Source organism: Gossypium hirsutum, chromosome A07 (genome assembly GCF_007990345.1).
Source record: "Gossypium hirsutum isolate 1008001.06 chromosome A07, Gossypium_hirsutum_v2.1, whole genome shotgun sequence".
In the NCBI taxonomy this organism is placed as follows: domain Eukaryota; kingdom Viridiplantae; phylum Streptophyta; class Magnoliopsida; order Malvales; family Malvaceae; genus Gossypium; species Gossypium hirsutum.
Genome location: NC_053430.1, coordinates 93260008 through 93282810, shown reverse-complemented (window position 1 = coordinate 93282810; position 22803 = coordinate 93260008). Strand labels below are relative to the sequence as shown.

The 22803-nt window shown below is 29.3% G+C and overlaps 2 protein-coding genes and 1 long non-coding RNA gene across 3 annotated transcripts; 1 reads left to right on the top strand and 2 right to left on the bottom strand.

The window, feature by feature from the left end:
- Positions 1–1070: 1070 nt before the first annotated feature.
- LOC107955390 (chloroplast envelope quinone oxidoreductase homolog) lies at positions 1071–3365 on the bottom strand. Its single transcript, XM_016891168.2, has 4 exons — positions 3125–3365; positions 2374–2515; positions 2164–2249; positions 1071–1935 (listed from the first exon to the last, which is right to left on the bottom strand). Exons 1-4 carry the CDS (start codon positions 3188–3190, stop codon positions 1246–1248), a joined length of 984 nt encoding a protein of 327 aa, XP_016746657.1. The 5' UTR covers positions 3191–3365; the 3' UTR covers positions 1071–1245.
- A 5237-nt stretch (positions 3366–8602) lies between these two features.
- On the top strand, positions 8603–12579 carry LOC121231835 (uncharacterized). Its single transcript, XR_005929918.1, has 3 exons — positions 8603–9293; positions 9984–10100; positions 10784–12579. It is a non-coding gene; the product is annotated as an uncharacterized lncRNA (long non-coding RNA).
- Positions 12580–15431: 2852 nt separating this feature from the next.
- LOC121231833 (probable glucan endo-1,3-beta-glucosidase A6) lies at positions 15432–17405 on the bottom strand. Its single transcript, XM_041116655.1, has 3 exons — positions 17123–17405; positions 15737–17035; positions 15432–15647 (listed from the first exon to the last, which is right to left on the bottom strand). Exons 1-3 carry the CDS (start codon positions 17169–17171, stop codon positions 15610–15612), a joined length of 1386 nt encoding a protein of 461 aa, XP_040972589.1. The 5' UTR covers positions 17172–17405; the 3' UTR covers positions 15432–15609.
- Between the last annotated feature and the right edge of the window lie 5398 nt (positions 17406–22803).

Below are 22803 nucleotides of genomic sequence, written 5' to 3'. Positions count from 1 at the left end.
TTTAATAAGGATTCGGGTTACTCAATTCTAACAAAGATAAATTTGAAGATCGAGTTGCACAAACTGAAACCACTTGAGCTTCGGTGATATTTTCCTTCATTTCGCCTTTGATCTCTCACCAACATCTTTTACTTTAAAGCCAATATCGACATAATAAACCAAGTTAGAACAACAAATCACAACAATCAAAACCTTTAACTTCCAACAAAATCATGCAATGTGATTTAGCAGTACACTTTCTCACTTCAATGCCCACTTTCAATGATTCAAATTAAAACTTACCGTAACTCAAATCTAACATTATATTCATATTTAAGAACTTAAAACTAACCTAAAAACATCGAATTCTCTATTGAAAAATCAATTTCTCTTCTCATTCTTTTAAGCACTCGTTAAAGACAACTTCTAAGAACTATGTTCAATCTCCAATCAAGTCTAATTCCTAGCATCCTAATAAAATTAAAAACTCATTAGCAATGTAAATCTAACCCAAAAACAACAAGAAATCTCGACTCTCTCTAATCCAATCAACATGAGCATAGCTTTAAAAATGAGAAAATCATTAGAAATTAATTTACATGGATAGAAAATCATTAAATTAAGTTAAATCATCATTGCCTAGTTGAATTTTTCAGAAATCAAAGTCAAGAACAATCAAGAAATCGATCTCATATTCTTACAAAAAATTGAAAAAAAAATGGAAAATTGTATTTTGATCTTAAAAACATAAAAAATTTTGCTAGAAATAAACTTTTCAAGACTGATTGATAAGAATCAAAAGCTTAAAAAAATATTTAAAGATTTGAAAGAAATTTTGAAAGAAAATGTAGAGCAAATATTCACCATCGGTCCATTTGATAATGAAATAGTGAGCAAATTGTGTTCGTGAAATGAAATGGTGAGTAATTGTTCACTCCCTTCAATATTCAATAGTGAGCAAAATGTGTTCTTGAAATGAAATGGTTGGTTCAATATTTCAAAAACAAAATCTAATTTTCCATGGCATTAAACAAAAAATTTTGAATTTTGAATTTTAAATTTTAAATTTTAAATTTTATAACAAAACAGAGTTTTGAATAACATTACAGTTAGCACACTTTAAATTGCCAACAAAAAAAGAACTCACACACCAACATTTGTATTCTTCAAATTACAGAGCACTTGTGAATATACAAATAACTCATAAGCAACCCCAATCACAGAAAAAGTATAAATTTAATGTATGCATCAAGTTATCTTCATAAACTAGGGCTCCACAAGAATCTTGCCAGTGGCATGGCCATCAATGCTCTTAGCCCAAGCATCTTCGGCCTTACTTAGAGGATGCTTCGAATCGATTTTTGGCTTAAGCTTTCCATCTCTCACCAAATTAACAAGAAAATCGAGATTCTCTTTCTTAGGTGAGGTAAACAAGGGTATGAGTTGCTTCTTTGAGCATGAAATCTTTTTCGCAGCAACACTCATCAAAGTACCGAAACCAGGAGTGGTATCTACTACCTTTCCTTTTGGAGTCAAGTTAGCCGAAAAGGTAGACCAAGGAATGTTGTGTGCACAGTGGATGATTACATCGTATTTGCGACCAGAAGGGCTTTTGAGAGCCACCCCATCAGGAGTTTTGTAGTCAAGAACCTCATCAGCCCCCAGGCTCCTGACTAAATCCATATTACGAGCCCCACAAGTGGCTGTAATGTGTGCATTTGCAAGCTTTAGGAGTTGCACTGCATATTGACCTACACCACCTGAAGCTGCTGTAACCAATACGTTTACTTGCGGGCCAGTTCCATCAAGTTTGAGCCCAGCAAGCTGGGTGAGTGACTGGTGAGCTGCGAGGCCAGCAATTGGCAAAGCTGCACCTTCAGGGGCTGATACCTCTGGAGGCCTTGGAACTGTGGAGCCTGCCTTAGCCACAGCATATTCAGCTAGTGCACCTCCATTCTATGATTGCAAAATACATTCATATAATAAGAAATTGGCACGAAAAAGGACATAAATGATGCTAGATAGCATTTAAAACAAGGAGATGAATAATAATGGCGAACAAGAATCTTATGGCTTGGTTGTAGTAAAACTTGAACCAACGAACTTGTCGAGTGTAACATCAACCATACATATGTTTCCCACATGCAAGTATGCAACAACCCAAGAATAAGAATGAGTACTTACACCAAGTACGGCAACAACTTTATCCCCGACTTTGAAACTCTGGACACCTGATCCAACTTGTACGATTTCTCCTGCTACATCGGTACCTGCTCCACCAGATGTTCTTTAGCTAATGATTGAAAACAAGTATTCAAACTAGTACAAGAAAGAAAAGTTTTGATGCTTTAAATCCACCATTGGGCTGAACCATCTAGAGAAAAGTAAAAGTACCAGGAATGTGGGGGAATTTGCGAGGTAAAAATGGGCGCGCTACCCCCTCCTGTATTTTCCAGTCGATTGGGTTAATACTAGCTGCCTCTACTTTGATCAAAACTTCTTCCTTTTTTGGACTGGGAATCGGAACTTCAACATGCTGCAACACCCACAAAATTCCATATAAGGATTCAATTGATGAGTTGAAGAATAATTAAATTTTATCTCCAAATTATATTGGGATGAGATTACAGGGTTTAAACACTGTGTAACTATCATTTCAATATAAGGATAATAATCCATTTGGCTATCCACTCTTAACTCAAAAATCAAACTTAACATTTAATAAACAACCAAAATCCTGGACATTTCGATTTCACTTGTAATTTTTTTTTTTAAAAAAAACTCAAAGAAAGAATGAAAAGAAGAAAAAAAGCGCCAGACATATAAAGTTTCACGATGGTGACGACGAGCACCGCCGATGACGGTGACGCTGAGCCGCAGAGGCAGACACGTGTAAGATTTTACCCAATGATACGGTGGTAGGATTTGCTACTTACTTATTTTCCCGCAAATTATGGTTTTCTCAGAATTAAATCTACTGTCCTAATTTAATTAGCTCATTCTAACCCCCCCCCCCCTTCTTCACCCTTATATCCATAAAAGCCAATAAGATTAAGGACTAAATTAAACAAAATTTAATTAAATCTCCATCTTAAGCATGAAAAAGTAAAAAAAAAAAAAAAAAACATAAGAGCAAGAATATAACCTTGAGATCAGCGGCTCCTCCGTTATATTTACTGTATTGAACGGCTCGCATCATATTCGTCGCCATTTTATTCCTTATCTTAGAGGAAATGAAAAGTGAAAGGTGGTGGGAAGGCAAAAACTGAAGATTAATAGGTGAGGAAGAGGATGATATAATTTGGCGTCAGATACTTGGAATTTATAGTAAAGTAATGCAAATATGAATATGTTTATGTCCAATTGAAATGCGTGTATATGTCAAACCAATGTGATGCCTCTAGAAACATTGAATTTTATTAGTCCACGCAAACAAAATATAGTCAATGTAATTTTCTTCATAATTTATTTCTTAAATTAAATTATCATTGTGAATTTAATTAATAGAATAAATGGTTAAAACTGTTAGGCCTTTTTCCATTGTGATTTGAGTTTCAAATTTTAAGGGTAAAAATTTGACCTTTTTTTACCTAACGTAAAAGTCGAGATCAGATTTTTTTTTAATTTTATTTTTGGAAGCAAAAATTATCAAAATATTTTTATTTATATTATTTAAAAGATATATAAAATTTATATTTTATATATCATTATATTAAAGAGAAAATACTTGATACATTGAAAAAAAAAATTTTAAGTCCACAAACAGAGCCACGGAGTTGATAAGTGTCTTATAAGAGTACAGTATAATATTAAAAAAATATTTTCAAAAAATACATGGTAATTTTTTAAGATTAATTGTGAAATAAAAAAATATAATAAATTAATAAACTATTTTTTTCACAATATTTTTTTACTGTAATTTTTAAAAATATTTTTCAACCTTGTAATGTAAAAAAAAAAATTTATTGTTATTTACTTGAAAGAAATGGTGAGTTAAATTCAATCCTGTGTGCAGCTGTTCTTTAATTAAAAAGTCAAAATACTACGATTCCAGGTATGGCGGCCGCTTGCTTTGAATACATAAATGGGCAAGTTGCAAGTTGGTTCATCCTTTTATTATTAGTAGTATTATTATTTTGTGCGTGTCCCATGCATAGGTCCCTTATGCCACAATATGAATTCTAATTTTCTTATTATCCATTATTTTTATTGTTTAAATTAACATTTTTTACGAGGTTTAATATTTTTACTTTAAATTATTTATTTTTTATGCATCTCAATAAAAGTTTATGATTTTTAAGTACATTTAAATATTTTTTATTATAAACGGTTATTTGATAAACAGAGTTTCAAGTTTTTTTAACTGGTTTGGGCATAAATGGAAGATTGTAAGAGTTTATTGAGTTAAAACCTCAAAAAAAATTGAGATGGGTAACTTTTTCAACAGATGATTGGAAATAAGATATATGGAATGACATATTTAACCATGATTGTTCAAAAATTACTCATTTTGCCACATACTCTCAAACCTAATAGGGTTGCCCTCATTTTCGCGTTCACCTCCAAATTCTAAAGTAAATTTCAAAAAAAAAAAATTCCACCATGAATCTACAAAAATCAATTGCCACGAGAAATTTTCAATCGAACCCATTTATTCTTCAATATTTATATACTCTTAATTTATTTTCAATTTACTTGTGTAAAATGATTTTTGATGCAAGTTTATATTAATTGAAATATGCTACTTGATAAATTTATTCAAAGCGTGACATAATTATCACTAATTTACATGCTAAGAACATGAAATAATTATCACTAATAATATAGTTTACAATTATATTGATACACTATTAATATTTATTAATTTCCACGTGGCTAATATTTGTAAATTTCAAAAATATTCACTAATTAATTTCCATAATAAATATTTTAATTCCTAGATAATAGTGTTTCATTTCAATAATTCTACCCAATAAAAACTATCAATAAAATGTGTCATGCATTTATTTGTAATTTTACACATATCAACTTTCAGCTCTCAGTTAAGTTTTACCAAATACTTTTAAATAAACAGTTAATAGAATGAGTTAGTCAAATCAACCACCATAATCGGAAATCAACTATCAACTAGTCAAATCAACCACCATAATCGGCAATCAACTATCAACTAATTGCCAAACAAAACTTTTTTTTTTAAACCTATTTTCAACTAAAGTTAAATTTTAAACTCTTACCTACTTAATCATTTTTCACATTTTTTTAATATGAAAAAAATTCAAACATGTGAATTAATTTAAAATTTTCAAACAATTTAATCAAACAAAACAAAATTAAAAAAAAAATGATGGAGATATTTTAAAATATATTTAGTCTATTATGATTTAAGAAAGGTATAGAGTACAGTCCAAGGCTGTTTGATATTTTGGTTGTTCTTTATTTTTATTATAATGAGCTGCCAATGTTGATTGCCAAAATGTTTGAAATTGGAACCTTCTGGCATTTGATTAATTAATTAATTAATTATGTGTTATTTTATTAAGAATGGCCATCATGAACTGGAAAGTGGTGAAGATAAGAATAAGAATAAATGTAATTACTGTTATGATGATATGAATAATCAATAATTTCCCATCGTCATGGATTCTTCTTTTGATAATGACCCTATTTCCTATGCCACCTCTTCTTCTTCTTTTTTTACTTTTTTTTTTGTTTAATATAGGAATTAACTTTTTCTGCCTTTTCCTTCACCAATACTCTAAATATCATCATTTATTATATATTTTTTATAAAAAAAATTATATTTAATTGTGGGGGTAGGTAGGAATGTTCGAGATTTATTTTATATATTTTTAATTTATGTATTGTAAATATTAAAAAGTAATAATTTTGTACCGAGATTAAAATAGTGGTAATTTTTTTAAAAAATTAAAGTAATTCTTCCTTCGTGAGGTTAATTTTGTAATAAAAAATAATTTCATACATTTATAATTTACGCATTAGTAAGGTGCCAAGAAATCTAGGGTGCGGCCTTTACACACGTCCAGTACTCGGATAACCTTCTATTTATAATAGAAAAAAATTCAAAATGTGCTAATCGGGTGTTAATTTGATTGGTATAGATATTATTGTCAATGCAGAAAGATATAGATTCAAGTACATTGAAGTATATTATCCTCATATTTATGGATTGGAGAGGGACTATGAGTAATTTTAGATATTATGTCAAATTTAATATGTAATATTATATATGAACTTTGATTTTACATATTCTTACATGTAAAATATTAATTTAATTCATTTTTTCGTAAATTACTAACACAATTATCTATATAACATCATTATTACAATACAAATAATTATATATATATCTAATATAAAAATAAATTGATGTATTTATTCCCTTAAATATATACAAATGAATCAAAATTAAAGTTTCGTGTATATATTTACGAAACAAACAAGTTTGCACCTTATCCTAACGCAATGTCTAGAATGATGTTTAAACACAATTTGATGCAAGATAGTTTAAAGAAAGCAATAGGAGAATAAGGTAAAGAGAGATAGACATCAAAATTTTGTTAACGTAGTTAGAAAAATAATTTTACTCTGCAAAGCTTTACATGGTGAATGGTTTATTCAACAATTGTTCATTGTAATATACAGAGACTAAATTGTTCATTGTAATAGTATAAGGACTAAAATGAACTTTATGATATGGTACAAGGACTTGTAGTAACAATTTTAAGCACAACTAAAATTTTATGTGTATAATTGCAACAAATTAAAATTCATGTATAGCATTAGACCAGAGTTCATGTGTAATTTTGAGAACTATTATATTTTAAAATTTTAAACGAGAATTTATAATTTTATTATTAAAATTTAAATATATTTATTATTCACATTAAATATAATTATTGGAATTTGAATTTGCATTAATTAAATTATTAATAGAATATTTAAATTCATAAAAAAATCGAATATATGTAAATATCTAAATCTATTATGATCCTTAAGCAGCACGAATGTATTGTTCATTTTAAGTACCTTAGAGTAATGCATCATTAAGGATTTGTCCTTAAACTCTCAACAATTTTTAGGATTCTTTCTATATTTGACCAAATTAAATGGTAACCGTTGAAAAACTTTGCACATGGATGATTTAAACGCATAAATTTTTTTTTTCTGTTAGTGTTAACGAGTTTATTTTGTAGTAGTATTATTTCCAATAACGACATCGTGAGGGTGAGGGCTAGGAGACTTGATAAAGGGAGTTAACAGTTGAGGTGAATGAAATTAAGGCCTTATTTGGTTCACATGAATGGCTTAGCCATTTCTCCCTTATTCAACACAATAATAAAATAAGTTATATATTATTTTTCTAATATTATATATTATGATTTTTATTAATTTATATTTTAAAAATAATTATATTAAGAATGTTATTAAATTGTATCATTATTTTTATTAAATTATATTTAGTAATAATTTTATTAAAATTTAATAACAATAACAATAATAATTTAACAAAAAAAAATTCTATTAAAAGTAATTTGGTCATTTAAGTCTTTTTTTCTTATGTTATTACAGCATTCATTCCATTCAACCAAACGCAAGAATGCTATTACAACTCTATTCTATTCCATTGAACTAAACAATTAAATTACTGATTACAGTTTTATTCCATTACAACTATATTTCATTATATATCTATTCCATTACAGTCTTATTCCATTCACCCAACTAAGCGTGCCCTAAAGTACCTGCGTAAGTCACCACAAAAAAACAGATCCATTCTTTTACAATGCTTCCCATTCCTGGAAAGGCCCGATGAAAATTGAAGAATGGAGTTTATTCTATCAAACATCAGTATTTGCCTATTTGCGGGGTTTGATAATTGATTTAGAGACTTTGATTTGTGGGGTTTGATAATCGATTTCAGGATTTTGAATTTTTTTTATTTGAGGGAAAATAGTGGGATGAACGGACGATAAAATAAAATGGTTTAGGAGGAAAAAAAATTGAAACGACGTAGTTTTACTAAAACTAAATAATTATATAAATTTTAATTTTAAAATAATATTGTTTAGTATCTAGCTTATTTGAATTATTCAAATTCGAAAACTTAATTCGATTCAAACTTAAAATTTGAAAGAAAATTCAAACTGATTCAATTAAAAAATTTACTCATCCCTAATAAATACATATAAAGGTATTTAATTATGATAAATTTGTGAAGAAAATTTTTTTAATCACGAGCCAGAAGTTTCAAACAAAAACTGCGCCCATACCTGAACGTTGTCCAGTCGTGGTCAAAGAATGACATATTTTTCCCCGAATGAATTATACCCTGATAGTGGTAGCATATATTCATTTTCCTCATCTTTTTACTGTCAACAATGAATGATGAAACAAAATAGACTTTCTAAGTCCAACTTTGTTTTTTGTAAAGTAAGATTTTTACCCTCTTTAAGATTTCACCATTAAATCATTATATTATGCGTGGGTTATAAATTTAATTTAATTATTTTAGTTTATTTATTTTTTATTTTTAAAATTTTAATTTTGACTAAATAGTAATTATAAAATTCATTTAGTTATAAAAAATGCCCCATACAAGGCCCTTGCCTCTAATTGAAAAAATGAAACAGCCCCTATGTTCATCGCAAATCCAAGCTGCCAGCCGTCCTGGAAGACTCCTCCAACAGACAAACGCTGATAGCTGCTGGCACAACTGATAGCCCGGTCCCTGCTTCGCCCCTGCAGTAAACATCTCGCCCACCCAAGACTCGACGAAACTATCTCCGCGCTGCTGCTACTTACACCCGTAAAAGCAAACACATTTCGGCTCTTCCATAGGCGCCAGCTCACTATCAAGCAATGCAACAACAATCACATTTTGCAATTTACCACAAAACCATGAACCACACAAGTGTGCAAAGAAGGAATTATGCAAATGAGAAGGAAGAATAGAACATCAAACCCCTCTCGCGTGAACTGCATAATTCCACCGCCCTTCCGCACCGAGCAAAGTAAGCCGATGAGGCCATACTCCATCTTACTCGCACTTCATTTGTGAGTACCCCCATTATGCCACAATAACCACAAGAAAACCCAAACCCATTGGGCAGTATTACAACGCCAAACCAAACGCAAGTCAACCCCATTCCCTAAACTATCCAACTATCGTGACCATTCATACGTTCTCGCAGTCGAAAACATACCTGCAGTGGACCAGCGCCAAGCAACCCTGTTCTCTCCAGCTTCCTGTAAAGGAGGCAAGATAGTCGCAATCAATTACAAATTCTGATAAGGTAACACTCCCATTTCCTACTTGTAGTTACACGGAAACACGGATTTAGAATATTAAAGTTTAGTCCCTAGATTTTGTCAAATTAATAGCTAAGTAAGGTATAAAGATTAAATTGTAAAATTGTATTGTTATAAATTTTTAAATATCCAAAGGACCAATTGAGCAATTGGTCCAATTTTAAAGTGCCAAATGGCAGTGGATGTTGATTTCAATTCACTAACTTTGTTAATTTTGATTAAGATGAGTTAGTTAAGCTTTAGTTAATTATTTAAGATTAATTAATTTTATAATCAAGATATAAAAGAATTTTTAAACTAATTGTTATCTTTATTTTTCTTTTATTCTTCAACCGAAACCATCAAAGAAAACCTAGAAAGCCATTGTTGAAGCTTAAAGTTATTCCGCAATTGATTTGGTGAGTTTAATTTTTTTTTAATATTTATGTTTTTTATGTCATGGGAGCTTGAATTAGCTAACTCATATACTAATTTATAAAATTGTTAAAATTTTAAAAGTTTTCATTGATGAGTTCTTAATGAAATTATTACTAATTAGTTTGTAAAGTTTAATTGTTAATTTTTTAACATAGGAACTAAAATGTATGAATTTTGAAACTGGTGAAAAATTCTAGTAATTATTGATAGTAGAGGGTTTCAAAATGCTTACCCTGTTGTTTTCTCTTTTCTTACAGCTAGATTGTTGACTTGTGGAACATGTCTAGCGAATCGACGAGAAACCCACACTATCTCGTCATTGATTTGGTAGTCTTCCAAACGTACTAAAGTCCAATTATGTGGCATGTATATAGGTATTATACTTTTGTTAACTTGAGAATGGTAACTTTGATTTGAACATTGATAATGTTTGATTCTGAGAAGGCTGATGTTCATATATATGTATATATATAAGTGTCTATTTTGGTAATGTGATCATCTATAAATATAACACTTGAATGAAAAATTTGAATGTGAAATGGTATGGTAAAATGATGATATTGAATAATTAAATGTATGGTTGAATTTGTATAAGTTGAATTAATATGATTTGGTGCCAAATTATGGTATATTGGATTGGTTGATTGGAAAATGGTTAAATGTAATATTTAAAATGTATTTTAGTATGTTTTTTATGCAAGTAAGTTGTGCAATTATGCACCGAACTTAGAATTTGAAAGGTTGACATGAAATAGGTACCAAATGACTCAAATTTTATCAAAAATAAAGTACACGTCTTGACAAGCAATATTTCTCATTGCAACGTCGACCGACAGTATGTGATGTTGAATGGTCTAATGTCGTGACATGACAATCTTTGTTTTTTGACGTCATGACATCGGTCTTGAAATTTTAAAACTTTACAATTTAGTTCTATTTCATACTTGGGTCAACCAAAGAGCTTTCTTAAGGCTCAGATTTAATTACGTATCATAATGAGAATGTGTTTATGACATTTTTTAATGTTTGACTGATTTATTTATGGTATATTTGACAGTAATTGCTCCGGTAACGGATATGACATATTGTAGCGGGGACTAGACAATCGGGTCAGGTAAGGGGTATTGTACCATATCACAAACTTAAATCGATTTATCCAATACAGCTGAACCTAAATAAGAGAGCTTGAGAGGGCCAGCATCAACAACCCAGACATCATTTTAGAAGTTCACAAATTGACCATTTCTAAGAGACCAATAAACGCTAGCAAGAACATTTGACCATACATTGGAAAGACAACGCCAAACATACGAGCACTTGCCCCGCTCAATGCTCTGTGGCAAGGATGACACGCACAAATCGAAAAATTATCCAAATTTTTTAAAAATCCTTTTCTAACCGTACACATAATAATATAATAGTAATATGTTATATATGTAAACTTATCTATGTAATATATTGTAGGGTAAACTACCCATATAATCACTCTAAAATTGAAGTGTTCCTGTTTTGGTCACTCCTAGAGCTGATCATGGGTCGAGCCACTCGGCCTGGCCCGAAAGCCCACTCAAAATGTAGGAGGGTTTAGGCAAAAAAATAAGTCTGAAAAATGGGCTTGAACAAAAAAAATAAGGCCCGTTTAAAAATGGGTTGAGCCTTAGATAAGGTATTTTTGGCCCGTTTAAAAAAGCGCCGAGCCTAATAAACGGGCCTGTATTTTTGATTGAGCCCGACCTGGCCCAGCCCATGCTCACCTCTAGTCACTCGTCCGTTAAAAACCAAACGAAATGCTGGCTGTACTGCCATGTGTGTACATTGTTTAAATTAAATTATGAAACAACATTGTTTCAATCCCCTCCTTTTCCTTTTTTTTCCTTTCCTTCCCCTTTCCATCCTTCACTCCGCCAGACCTGGTTTTAATTTAAACAAAGGCATTATGAGATACCAGGTCAACTTCTTTATGCTTCTAGAATTGTTGCTGAGAAGGAAGGGATTCTTGATGGGTTTTGGGCTGTTATCAGTAATAATGGTCCAAATGACTGTAAGTTATAATTTATCTTGAACCATAGTTTTGACTTGTGAAGTTAATTATTTCATTTCCATAAGATCAGATCAGGTAGGAGAACTTGGCATTAGCCGACTTCGATGTTTGTAAACTTGTAACAAGGTTAGATCAGGGCCTAAATAAAAAGCTAGAAAGGTAGAATATTTGTAAAATTTATTCAAGAAAAACCTCTCCCGTTGACAACCTTTCCCTCGCTCTCCACAAGCTTCACCGTCATGTTTTTCATTTCTACCCTCCTAAAACCACCCTCATCGGCTATTCCTCCACATAGAAGAACTTTTCCCCTTTCTTGATGCCAACAATAATGAACCTTTATCAGAACTGGGTATTGACACAATTCCAATCTCCACCACTTTCTATTTATTCTTCACAAACACTACCGCTTTCCCACCAACGACCTTACCCTTACTGCAGTTCTTGGACCAAACAAATTCCTCATTCTTGATCAATCTCTACCCTTACAATCTATTTCGACCCAATATCAAGATCCCTCTTGGCTTTGCTTTATTCCAACTTTTAACTTCTGAGATGGTTTGGTCATTGGGGTTAGGTATTTCAACCTATTTGATATGATGAGAATGCAGTGTAACAACCAGGGCAGTGATGTCGCACACGATTATCCCGGTGGTCGTTGCAGAAACTGGGTGGCCAAGCTGTGAAGGTGAAGTAGGAGAATTAAATTAGGGCTAATTTAGACATCTAAGATTTGAGTTTTTAGCGTTACTTATTTTTTGAAAAATAAAATATTTATTTTAAACATATTATTATAAAGTAATAAATATACATTTAAATAATATTTAAAATAGTTAATATTATTATATTTTAATAAGAATATAAAAAATTATTATAATTTGTTAATATTTTAATATATGAAATATAAATTTTAAATATTTTTAAGTAATAAATATTAATTATTTATAAAATTTAATTAGAATACGTAAATTATATTTTAAATATTTGTATTTAGATATTGTATTATTTAAAAAAATTATTTTTAATTAATAATTTTAACACATTTGTAATTAAACACCAAGAAAAAAAAGAAAGTACTATGTTATTAGAGGAGTGAAAAAGTAATTAAACACCAAAAGTACTTTTGCGATTTGAGAGAAAAAAAGCTAAAACTTTTAGTTTTTTTTTTATTTTCTTTTAGAAGTGATTTTAAAAAGCTAAAAATTTCAGTAAAAAATAATTTGTTTAGTACTGTTTTTCTTTCAAAAGTACTTTTTGAGCAAAAAGTATTTTTTTTAGTACTACTAAACAAACCCTAAATCATTTGAATTCGGGTGTTGAAACGATATCGTTTTATGCTAAATGGTTTAATTTTTTTCGAAATTTAATTATATGTGTAAAAATATATACACATGACAGCATGGTCAGTATTCCATTTGATTTTTAATGGAGGTGTAATTAAAACAATAACAGTTTTTAATGATCGTGTTAAAATTGATAAAAAAAAATTTTAAGTGATCAAAATAAAAATATGCTAATCTTAAAATGATGATCTAGATAATTTATCCTATATTATATAATATAATATAATAATAATAATATATTAAAACTCTTTATATATATATATAGTAGTTTCACTGATTTCTCATCTCATCAGCTAAAATTCTAATGGGACTCAATAGTTAATTTCCCCTTAATTTATTTTCCTTGATCTACTTTTTGGTTCATTCTTTTCATTTGCCACATTCATTTGAGAGATAAAATTGATAGTGGATAGTTTGATTCAGTAGCATAGCTATGTGGCTGGCAGAATTACTGACGCTTAAAATAAATAAAAAAATTCATTTAAGGGTCCGTTTATTTACATATAAAAAGTTTTTTTTGTATTTTCATGTGTTTGTTTCACAGAAAATAGTTTGGTCAACAGAAAATGACTTACATCTCAAAGTAAAATAAGTTATTTTTCCTGTAAAATGACTTGTCCTTTTAAAAAGTGTAAGTTATTTTCTAGAAAAGAACTCATCTATAGATAATTTTATTTTTATATAAAAATTAACTTAACTCAAGCTTAACATTATTATATTGATAATAAATTTTATTTATATTTTTAAAAATATTTAAAATATTATATTTTTTAATATTATTAAACATACATATTTAATTATTTATATTTAGTCATATAATAAATTATTAGTATAATAAGTATAATTTATTATTTTAATAAATTATTTAATATTTCAATTTTATTTTAATAGTAAATTTTAAAAATAATAATTTTAAATAATATTATTCACAAATTATTAAAAAATTCAATATTAATATTTTAATAATAAATATTTATTACAATTATAAATATATTAATAATAAATATTTTGTAGTGTAAATGTTAAAATATGTTATAAGTCTTTGTACACTTCACAGATTTGTAATTTAGTCTTTGTACTTTTATTTTCAAGAATTTAGTCCTTTTACTTTTTAAATTTGAAAACCAAGTCCAATTGTTGATATCGTTAATTTTTTTTGTCAATTTTTTTGATGTCACATTTTTAAATAAAAAATATTCACTTAGTAGTCATGTAATTAAAAAATGACGTTGTAATGAATCTGAATTTAATATCATATTTTTAATATATGCAAAAACAATGTAAAATATAAAATTATAGATAAAAATAAATTCAATTAAACAATGTAAAAAATAAAAAATCTCAAATGTATGTTTGTTTAATTGAAAACAACTTTTATAAAATATTTTTAAGAAACCTAGCAAACAATAGAAAATATTTTATACAGATTCATCCAAATACTAGAAAATATTAACTTTTCCAAAAAAGTAAATCATTTTTTGAAAGTTATTTTCAGTGAAACAAACAAAACCTAAATCTTTTAAAAATTTTAAAATTTTAATTTAGTAAAAATAAAATTATATTTTAATTTCTTTAAAAATAATAAAAAATTAATTTAATATTTTAAAAATTATAAAAGTATAAAATATTAAAAATTATAATTTAATTTCGCTTATAAAATTATTTTTTATCTTCGCACCAGTTTGATTGAAGGAGGCATTGCATTGGATACATCGTGGAGGACAAGAGAATAGCAGTCCATTGAAAAGTTAAGCTAATTTGGAACTACATCCAACAAATGAAGAGCCTAATGTACAATGGTCTGATGATAGCGATGGGACACTAGCCTAGTAAACTTTGTAAGTGTTGATCCCTATGGTAGGTTGCAATTATCCTTATGTTCTCTTTTCGTCACTGTAGCAAAAGAAAAATAGAGTACGAAGCTTTGAATTACCAAACGAGGTCGAACCTGAACTTATCACTAATAATCGGACATGGCTAGATTAATAAGCCAGTTTCAAAGAGGGAATAAAAGCATGGCACTTACTGCTACAACGACAAGTACAGCTCCAGTGGGGAAAAAAAAGAGAGCCTAAACCCTAAAAGCCTAAAAGCTACCAAAAAAGGTTTAAAAAGATGTAGTAACCAGAAAAAGCAGATCCTCGAAATTACGACCCTCTTTATTATCTAGCCGTTGGCAGCAGGACCCATGTTATGGCATCTCATCGAAACTAGCTAATCTTATTAATTACGGCATAAATAAATTTCATAGTTCAAGGATGTGTTTTGAAATTACCCCAAAAAGTAAAGCACCGTTTGAAGTACATTAATGAATGACTAAAATAGCAAGATAAAATTATAATAAATTTATTAATTCATTTAATGAATGAGATCATACAATTTGAAGAAATCGTAATCACCCCTTATACAATATTTAAAATTTTTTACTAACTTTAGAATAATTTTTAGGTCTGTCTTACTACAAATAAATAAAATTCGATTCAATTTGTGATTGGGTATTCATCAAAGAGTAACACTTGGAAACTTACAGTGACCAAAACCTGAAAAGAAAATTAAACAAAAATGTAATTATATAAATTATATTTACAGTCAAATTAAGTAATCATGATCAAGAAAAAGATACACTTACTTGGATCTTTAGCCGTCTGAGTAGCCAAGCCGTTAAAATAACAGGTGGCGCCAGTCTTCCTGTATTGTGACCAATAAGAACTAAACGCGTAGCTCGCGTGCCAAAACAATGAATCCGGTTTGAAGCATTTCTTTCCGGGTTGAATCGGGTCACAAGTCTTATTCCCCTGCGAACACGCGTATGACAATGCTGAACTAAGCGCAGTCTCGTTAACACCTTTAGCCGCCACGCACCAAATCTTCCCCTTATACGGCTCGTTATTATCTGGCCTCGGCAACGGCTCGAAACACGAATCCGGAGTCTTCCCAGTCAAATCGATCCCGTATATGTTTGTCCCGTTAGGATACAACAACCCGAAATGCCGCTCAGTTCCCGGACCCGGTTTCTGGTTCTCATTATACAGAGCAAATATTAGAGAGGGGATAACCCATCCGGGTCGTGCCGGCGTGCCAATCGGGGGTTTAGCTGTTAGCTTTTTTACAACATTTCGGTTGTAAGTAGCGGCATTGTAAATGTTGGCTCCGATTTGATCGATATCGCCGGCATTTGGCCAACCTGTTTCCGCAATCCAGATCCTAATATCCGGGTACCCGAGTCTTTTCATTGCGAAAACAACCGAGTCAACCATTTGGTCGAACAAATTAGTGTAGGTTAAATTGGAAACCGGGTCGGTGTATTTGATAGTTCGGGACTCGAAGAGTGCGTAATCGAGGTTAATGTTTTTGGGGTCCATGACCCAAGCGAAATAAGGGTAAACATCAAGGAAGTAGAAAGATTTGGTCCGGTGTAAAAACTGTAACAGCGGTCTAACAATCGAATCGGCGATGTCGGATCGGAAAGTGCCGTTGGATGGCGGAAACGAAGATTCCAAGACATCCATTGCCATCGAGGTACTGACTTTGATTTTGTCGAGGCCATGGGCTTTTAACGATTTCTTTATTTTACGCATGGCCGGCACGATGTTGGGCCAGATATCTTTAGGGGAACCGCTGATGACTTCATTGCCGACAAGGAGGTACCGAATTTTGGTTGTGGAGTAAAAAGGGACGACGTTGGTTTTGACCCAGGAATCAGCTAGCTTTTGACTGGTGGAGATGTTGTTTATGATCTCGTTGGGGACCATGATGCAGACTTGAAGGTTTGTACCTTTGAGAGCATTAAGGATGTCGTGATTTGCATCGTAGATTTTGACGCGTTTGGCTCTCAGAGATTGGATTAGCTTAACCGATTGCTTCGGAGATGGCAGATTGTTCCCCAGCTGACCGTAGTTTACTCCCACTTGACTTGAGAACTCCCCACCTGAAAGACAATAAAGGAAGATACATTAAAACCAAAAAAAAAAAAGTAAAAATGATCATATTTCTGGGTTTTCAGGATTGAGCTTACTCGAAACGGAAAGGAAAAGAAAGAAGAAGTAGAGAGGAAGAAGGCCCATTTTAGTAATCAGCAGAGAAAGATTGGATTCTTTTTAATCAGTAACCAACAACAGCTGAAGAAGGTGAGAGGGGTTAATAAGGATGATTTATAGGATGATTTATAGAGAGTCCAAGGGTTGGGTTTTGCTTATCGATAAGTGTATTGGAGACTCTAGCGTGGGACAGAACACTGCTTTTCTGATACACACTTTAAAAAGGCAAAAGATAAAAGAAAAGAAATAATAAAGTGATTATTCTCATCCGGAGAAAAATATTGATTGGATATTTGTATTTTAATTTTTTATAAGGGAATTTAGATGTGCAGTGTGTTTACCTGTTATTAATATGAAAATAACAATAAGATTAAATACTATAGTGTAAGATAGAAAGTAAGCTAAACACATCTCACTACACTCAATCACTCTATTCATCCATCTACATCTATAATCCAAAAAAGTAAAGTAAAATATCCAAACATTAATATCCATTACTAGCGATTCAAAGGATCAAGTGATCAAAGACCAGTTTAGTATTCCTTTTTAAAAGTACTTTTGAATAAAAGTGAAACAATTTTACTCCTGTTTTTGGACAAAAAAATACTTTATCCAAAAACACTTTTAAAAAGTAACATCTTAATAATATTTTTATCTCAAAGTTGTTTCTAAAAAATAATAAAAAACTAGCCTTAAAAATTTTTGTTAACATGATTCAAACCCTAACAATTTCATCCCCTCTCTTATTCACCTCCATTACAAATAATTCAACTTACCCAATTTAATGCGTAACAGATAAAATAATATAAGATTGGTGACGGGTTAAGTAAGATTTAAGGAATCAAAAGGAGGTCATAAATAAGACATAGAAGGTAGGGTCTGTTGTCTAGTATAGTTATAGCTTTTTCTTCAGTTTCCAAGAAACGTACCGAAAAGCAATGAAATAAAAAAGGAGATGGTGACTCGGAAAAAAGGGCAGAGAGCCGTTGCGTGGGGATTGGGCGTTGGGCTCCACAGTCCTTCGTTTCATGTTGGTGTGTCGGTGATATTGCGGAGAGGAGTTTTGCAGTTACGCAGGCTGTACCCAAATTAGTCCCTCAATGGGAACCAAATTTTCAAGTTAGTTGTAACACAAAAATTACAGAGCGTGTTAGATGGTATAAGGATGGCGTAATGTCGCCACTAGAAGTAAGAAATGTGGATATAGAGGCTATCTTTGCAAAATATTAGCTATAGCTATCTTGATTCTGTCTCTCACCTCGCCTTTGTCCTTATAGAGGGAGATTGGTTGGAGAGACCAAATCAGACAACATTTGATCAAGGGAGGCTAAAGTCCCTCCTTGCTCCTCTATAGATAAAGTGATAAGAGTGATAGATGTTAGATGACGACATTTGTTAAAGTGGACTTAAAAAGATTGAACGAAATGTTCATCAAATTGAAGATGTGATAGATTGAGTGTGTCATCCGGAACTACTCCTATTTCTTTTGAGAATTGAATCGTGTGATGATAAGTACACTTCACCGTAAGACTTATCACTGTTAAAACATTTGCTGGATCTAGAGATAAGTTTGCACAAATTTGGGTACAAATCAACTTGGAAGAGACATCACTAAAACATGCCACAATTGCGGGTCGCAATCAGAAAAATAGCTTACGAAAGGTTTCACGTCCATCTGCTCTTCAATGTGGAATAGCTGTCCAAAATTTAAAAACTTGCAACCAACGTCTTTGCCTGGCTTCTTGTTTTTTGTTTTTAAGAATCAAAATTAAATATTTAATTTAACTTTAATTAATTAATCTACACGTGGTTTTGTCAGCAATTTGGACTTAATTTTTACAAATTGGGATTTTTTACTTATATGATAAAAAAAACGAAAATGGGATATGTTGTATATTATTCACAAGAATGGTATATTTTTAAAACAAAATTAGGTATAGTGAATGTATCAAGAGGCACTAATTATAAAAATTAATATTTTAATAAAAATAAATTAATTAATAAATTAAAGAAATAATATTTTAATTTAAAAAGAGGCGACGGCAAAATATTGACTTTTACTTTTTTTTTAGTTGAAGTGATTGTTATATAATTTTGAATCATACATTTGTTTTATGGAAATTAGAAGTTAGTCCATTTATTTTAATTTATCATAATTTGATCTTTGTATGCTTTCGAATTTAAAAAGTTAATTAAATTATTTAATACAATTAAACTCGATCATCAAATTACTTACTTTAAGATCAACCGTTTATCAAATTTATATGGAAGGAATTAATAAAATCATCAATTCAACAATTTATATTTGGCGAATTAGAAAAGAATCAATGGATCAAGTTTATATGTTTTTATCAACAATTGGATTAATTTTAATAATGTATGAGGATTAAATTTTAACAAATTAAAGTAAAGGGAATAACTTCTCATTTTTTATAAATTAAAGAGATAAAACTTCATAATTAGTCCTTTAGAACAAACTTGAAATACATAGGGGTGAGGCAAGAAAATTTATTTAGGGGCGGAATTAAATTGTATATTTTTACAATAGTAAAAATATAATTTCACCATTTTAATAGCCTATATCTTTATCATTTTTTAAAGATTAAATTAATTTTTTATTATTTTGAGGGCCAAAGTGTAATTTTATCATTACTAATTTAAAATTTTATAAATTATAAAAGGGCTTAAATGAAAAAAAATCATTTTAAGGGGTTGGGGTCCCTGCCACCCCCTAGCTTCGCCACTGGCAATACTAGACATTATATGATTATCGTAAACATATATGATACAAAAAAAAATTTGAAACATAAAAACATAAACTTTTCAAAATTTACTAATTTGTCACGTATAAATTGTTGAATTGATTATTTTATTAATTCCTTGCATATGAATTTGATAAATGGTTGATCTTGAGGTAAGTAATTCGATGATCGAATTTAATAGAATTAAATAATTTGACTAAAATTTTAAATTAAAAAATATCAAAGATCAAATTACGATAAATTACAATAAATGGACTAACTTCTAATTTCCATAAAATTGATGTATGAAGTTTAAAATTATACCACAACCACTCTAAATTAAAAAAAAAAAATCATGAAAAAGAGGTGTCGCCTTACATTTTGGCATCACCCCTTTTAAAATTAAAATATTAATTTTTATATGTGATGCAAGCTAACATATTGAAGACACTTATTTTTACTATAAATAATCTACAATAAATCTCATTTTCATAATTAATTTTTTTTATTATCTAAATAAAAAACCCTACAAATTCACATATTATCGAAAAATATATTAATTTTTTATCAACTTAATTGGTGCATCCTTGTCATTAGGGGTGTTCAAACTTTGGTTAAAACTGAATTAACCGACCGAACTGATTTAACTCAGTTAATCCGACCGATTAACCAATCTAGTTCGGTCAGAGGCCGGTTAAAGGTTTTTTAGAATTTCAGTTAACGGTTAATTCAATTCGAAATCGGGTAATCAACTGGATTAATCGAATTAACCGAACTTAATAAATAATATTATATTATATATATTACGCTATTACTAGTTCGGTTAATTCGGTTAATCCGATCAAATGAACATTATAATTTTTTTGATATATTTTATACTTGTTTTAACAAAAAAAAATATAAATTTTTGGTTAATTTGATTAACCAGCCGAATTAACCAAAATATTTCAGTTCTATAAATTTTTTTAAAAAAAATCAGTTCAATTAATGATTAAAAAAATACTAATTCAATTCGATTAACTGGTTAAACATCCTACTTATCACCCCAATCAATTATGAGAACATTTTCATGATTCACTGTTGCCCATAATTATTCTTTATATAAGAGTGAAAATTAATGTATAGGAAATAATTCCTTATATAATTAATCAATATGTTGTAAAAGGAATATTAGGTGTTAATAATTGCGCCTTAATGTTAATTTCTCTTTCAAAAAAGCAAGAATAAAGTTCCTCTATACAAAAGTTAATTATTCTCCAAAAAAACACAAATAATAATTGAAAAGTCTTTCAAACCAAACATCAATGTATCCCTAAGACTAGACATAAGAAAAAAGAGTAAAACATTTCAAGTTCACTTTGGTAAAAGCTAATCCAAAGGGAGGATTGTATCAACTCTCGATAAATGATATTTTGAAGATTTCTTTTAAAGGAGTCAGTCTCTCTTTGCAACATTAAATTTTAAGAATAATTTATTCTCATCCATGATACAATATTTATCTCTGGTAAAGAATAAAATGATTATTAAGGTTAATATACCATTCGATACATAAGTTTCTTCCAGTTTTGTACTTGAGTTGGGTTTTAATATTCAAATGGGTACTTATGTTTTTCAATTTGATACTTGCATTTTTTTCCCCTAATCAAGCACTTGAGTTTGAATTTACTTTTCAAATTGGTACTTGAGTTTTTTTGGCCCGATTGAGTATTTATGTTTTTTTTAACCATAACGTGTGTTAAATGTTCATTGGGTCACATAATGTAATTTGGTCTGAGTACCAAATTAGATATTGAAGTTAAACTTAAGTACTAAATTGAGAAATAAAACTCATGTGCCAAATTTAAAAAAAGAAACTCAAATATCAAATCGAAAATGAAAAAGGCTATGCCTTTATTTTTAAGAAACTATCTTGAAACCATAAGACCCGAAAATAACTTCCAATGATATTAGGCTTCGTCTATTTCATTGAAAATGATTTTTAAAAAATGACTTACTTTTTTGGAAAAATTGTATATTTCATAAAAGTTATTTCCAATGAAGCAAACATACATTTGTGATTTTTTTTTACTTTTCATTGTTTAATTGAGTTTATCTTATATCAATAAATTTATATTTTACATTGTTTTTGCATATATTAAAATTACTTTGTTAAATTCAGGTTCTTTACAACATTATTTTTTAGTTATATGACTACTAAGTGAGTATTTTTTATTTAAAAATGTGATATCAACAAAATTGACAAAAAAAGTTAACAATGTTAACAATTGGACTTGATTTTCAAATTTGAAAACTAGAGGGACTAAATTCTTAAAAATAAAAGAATAGGGTCTAGATTCCAAAATTGTGAAGAGTATATGGACTTATGACATATTTTAACATTTATACTACAAAATATTTATTATTAATATATCTATAATTGTAATGCATATTTATTATTAAAATATTAATATTGAATATTTTCAATAATATTTGAAGAATATCATTTAAAATTATTATTTTTAAAATTTATTATTAAAATAAAATTGAAATATTAAATAATTTATTAAAATGATAAATTATATTAATAATTTATTATATGATTACATATAAATAGTTAAATATGTGTTTAATAATATTTAAATTGATAATAATTTATATTAATATATTAATAATTTTAAATATTTCAAAAATAAAAATAAAATTTATTATCAATATAATAATATTAAAATTTATTTAATTTAATTTTTATATAAAAAATTACTCATAGGAGAGCTCTTTTCCAAAAAATGACTTACGCGCTTTAAAATGATAAGTTATTTTATAGAAAAAAGAATTTATGTTCCGTTGACTAATATATTTTTTGTGAAACAAATACAGGAAATATTAAAAATATTTTCCATAAATTATTGTAAAGTAAAACAAAGGAAGCCTTATATTGT

Excerpts from the sequence above, each read along its gene's own strand:
- LOC107955390 (XM_016891168.2), bottom strand. The coding sequence starts at position 3,190 with ATGGCGACGAATATGATGCGAGCCGTTCAATACAGTAAATATAACGGA. Across the intron at positions 2,516-3,124 it reads GAGGAGCCGCTGATCTCAAG|CATGTTGAAGTTCCGATTCC; the intron begins GTTATATTCTTG and ends TGGGTGTTGCAG. Across the intron at positions 1,936-2,163 it reads AAGTTGTTGCCGTACTTGGT|AATGGAGGTGCACTAGCTGA; the intron begins GTAAGTACTCAT and ends TTGCAATCATAG.
- LOC121231833 (XM_041116655.1), bottom strand. The coding sequence starts at position 17,171 with ATGGGCCTTCTTCCTCTCTACTTCTTCTTTCTTTTCCTTTCCGTTTCG. Across the intron at positions 17,036-17,122 it reads TCTTTTCCTTTCCGTTTCGA|GTGGGGAGTTCTCAAGTCAA; the intron begins GTAAGCTCAATC and ends ATTGTCTTTCAG. Across the intron at positions 15,648-15,736 it reads TCAGACGGCTAAAGATCCAA|GTTTTGGTCACTGTAAGTTT; the intron begins GTAAGTGTATCT and ends TTTTCTTTTCAG.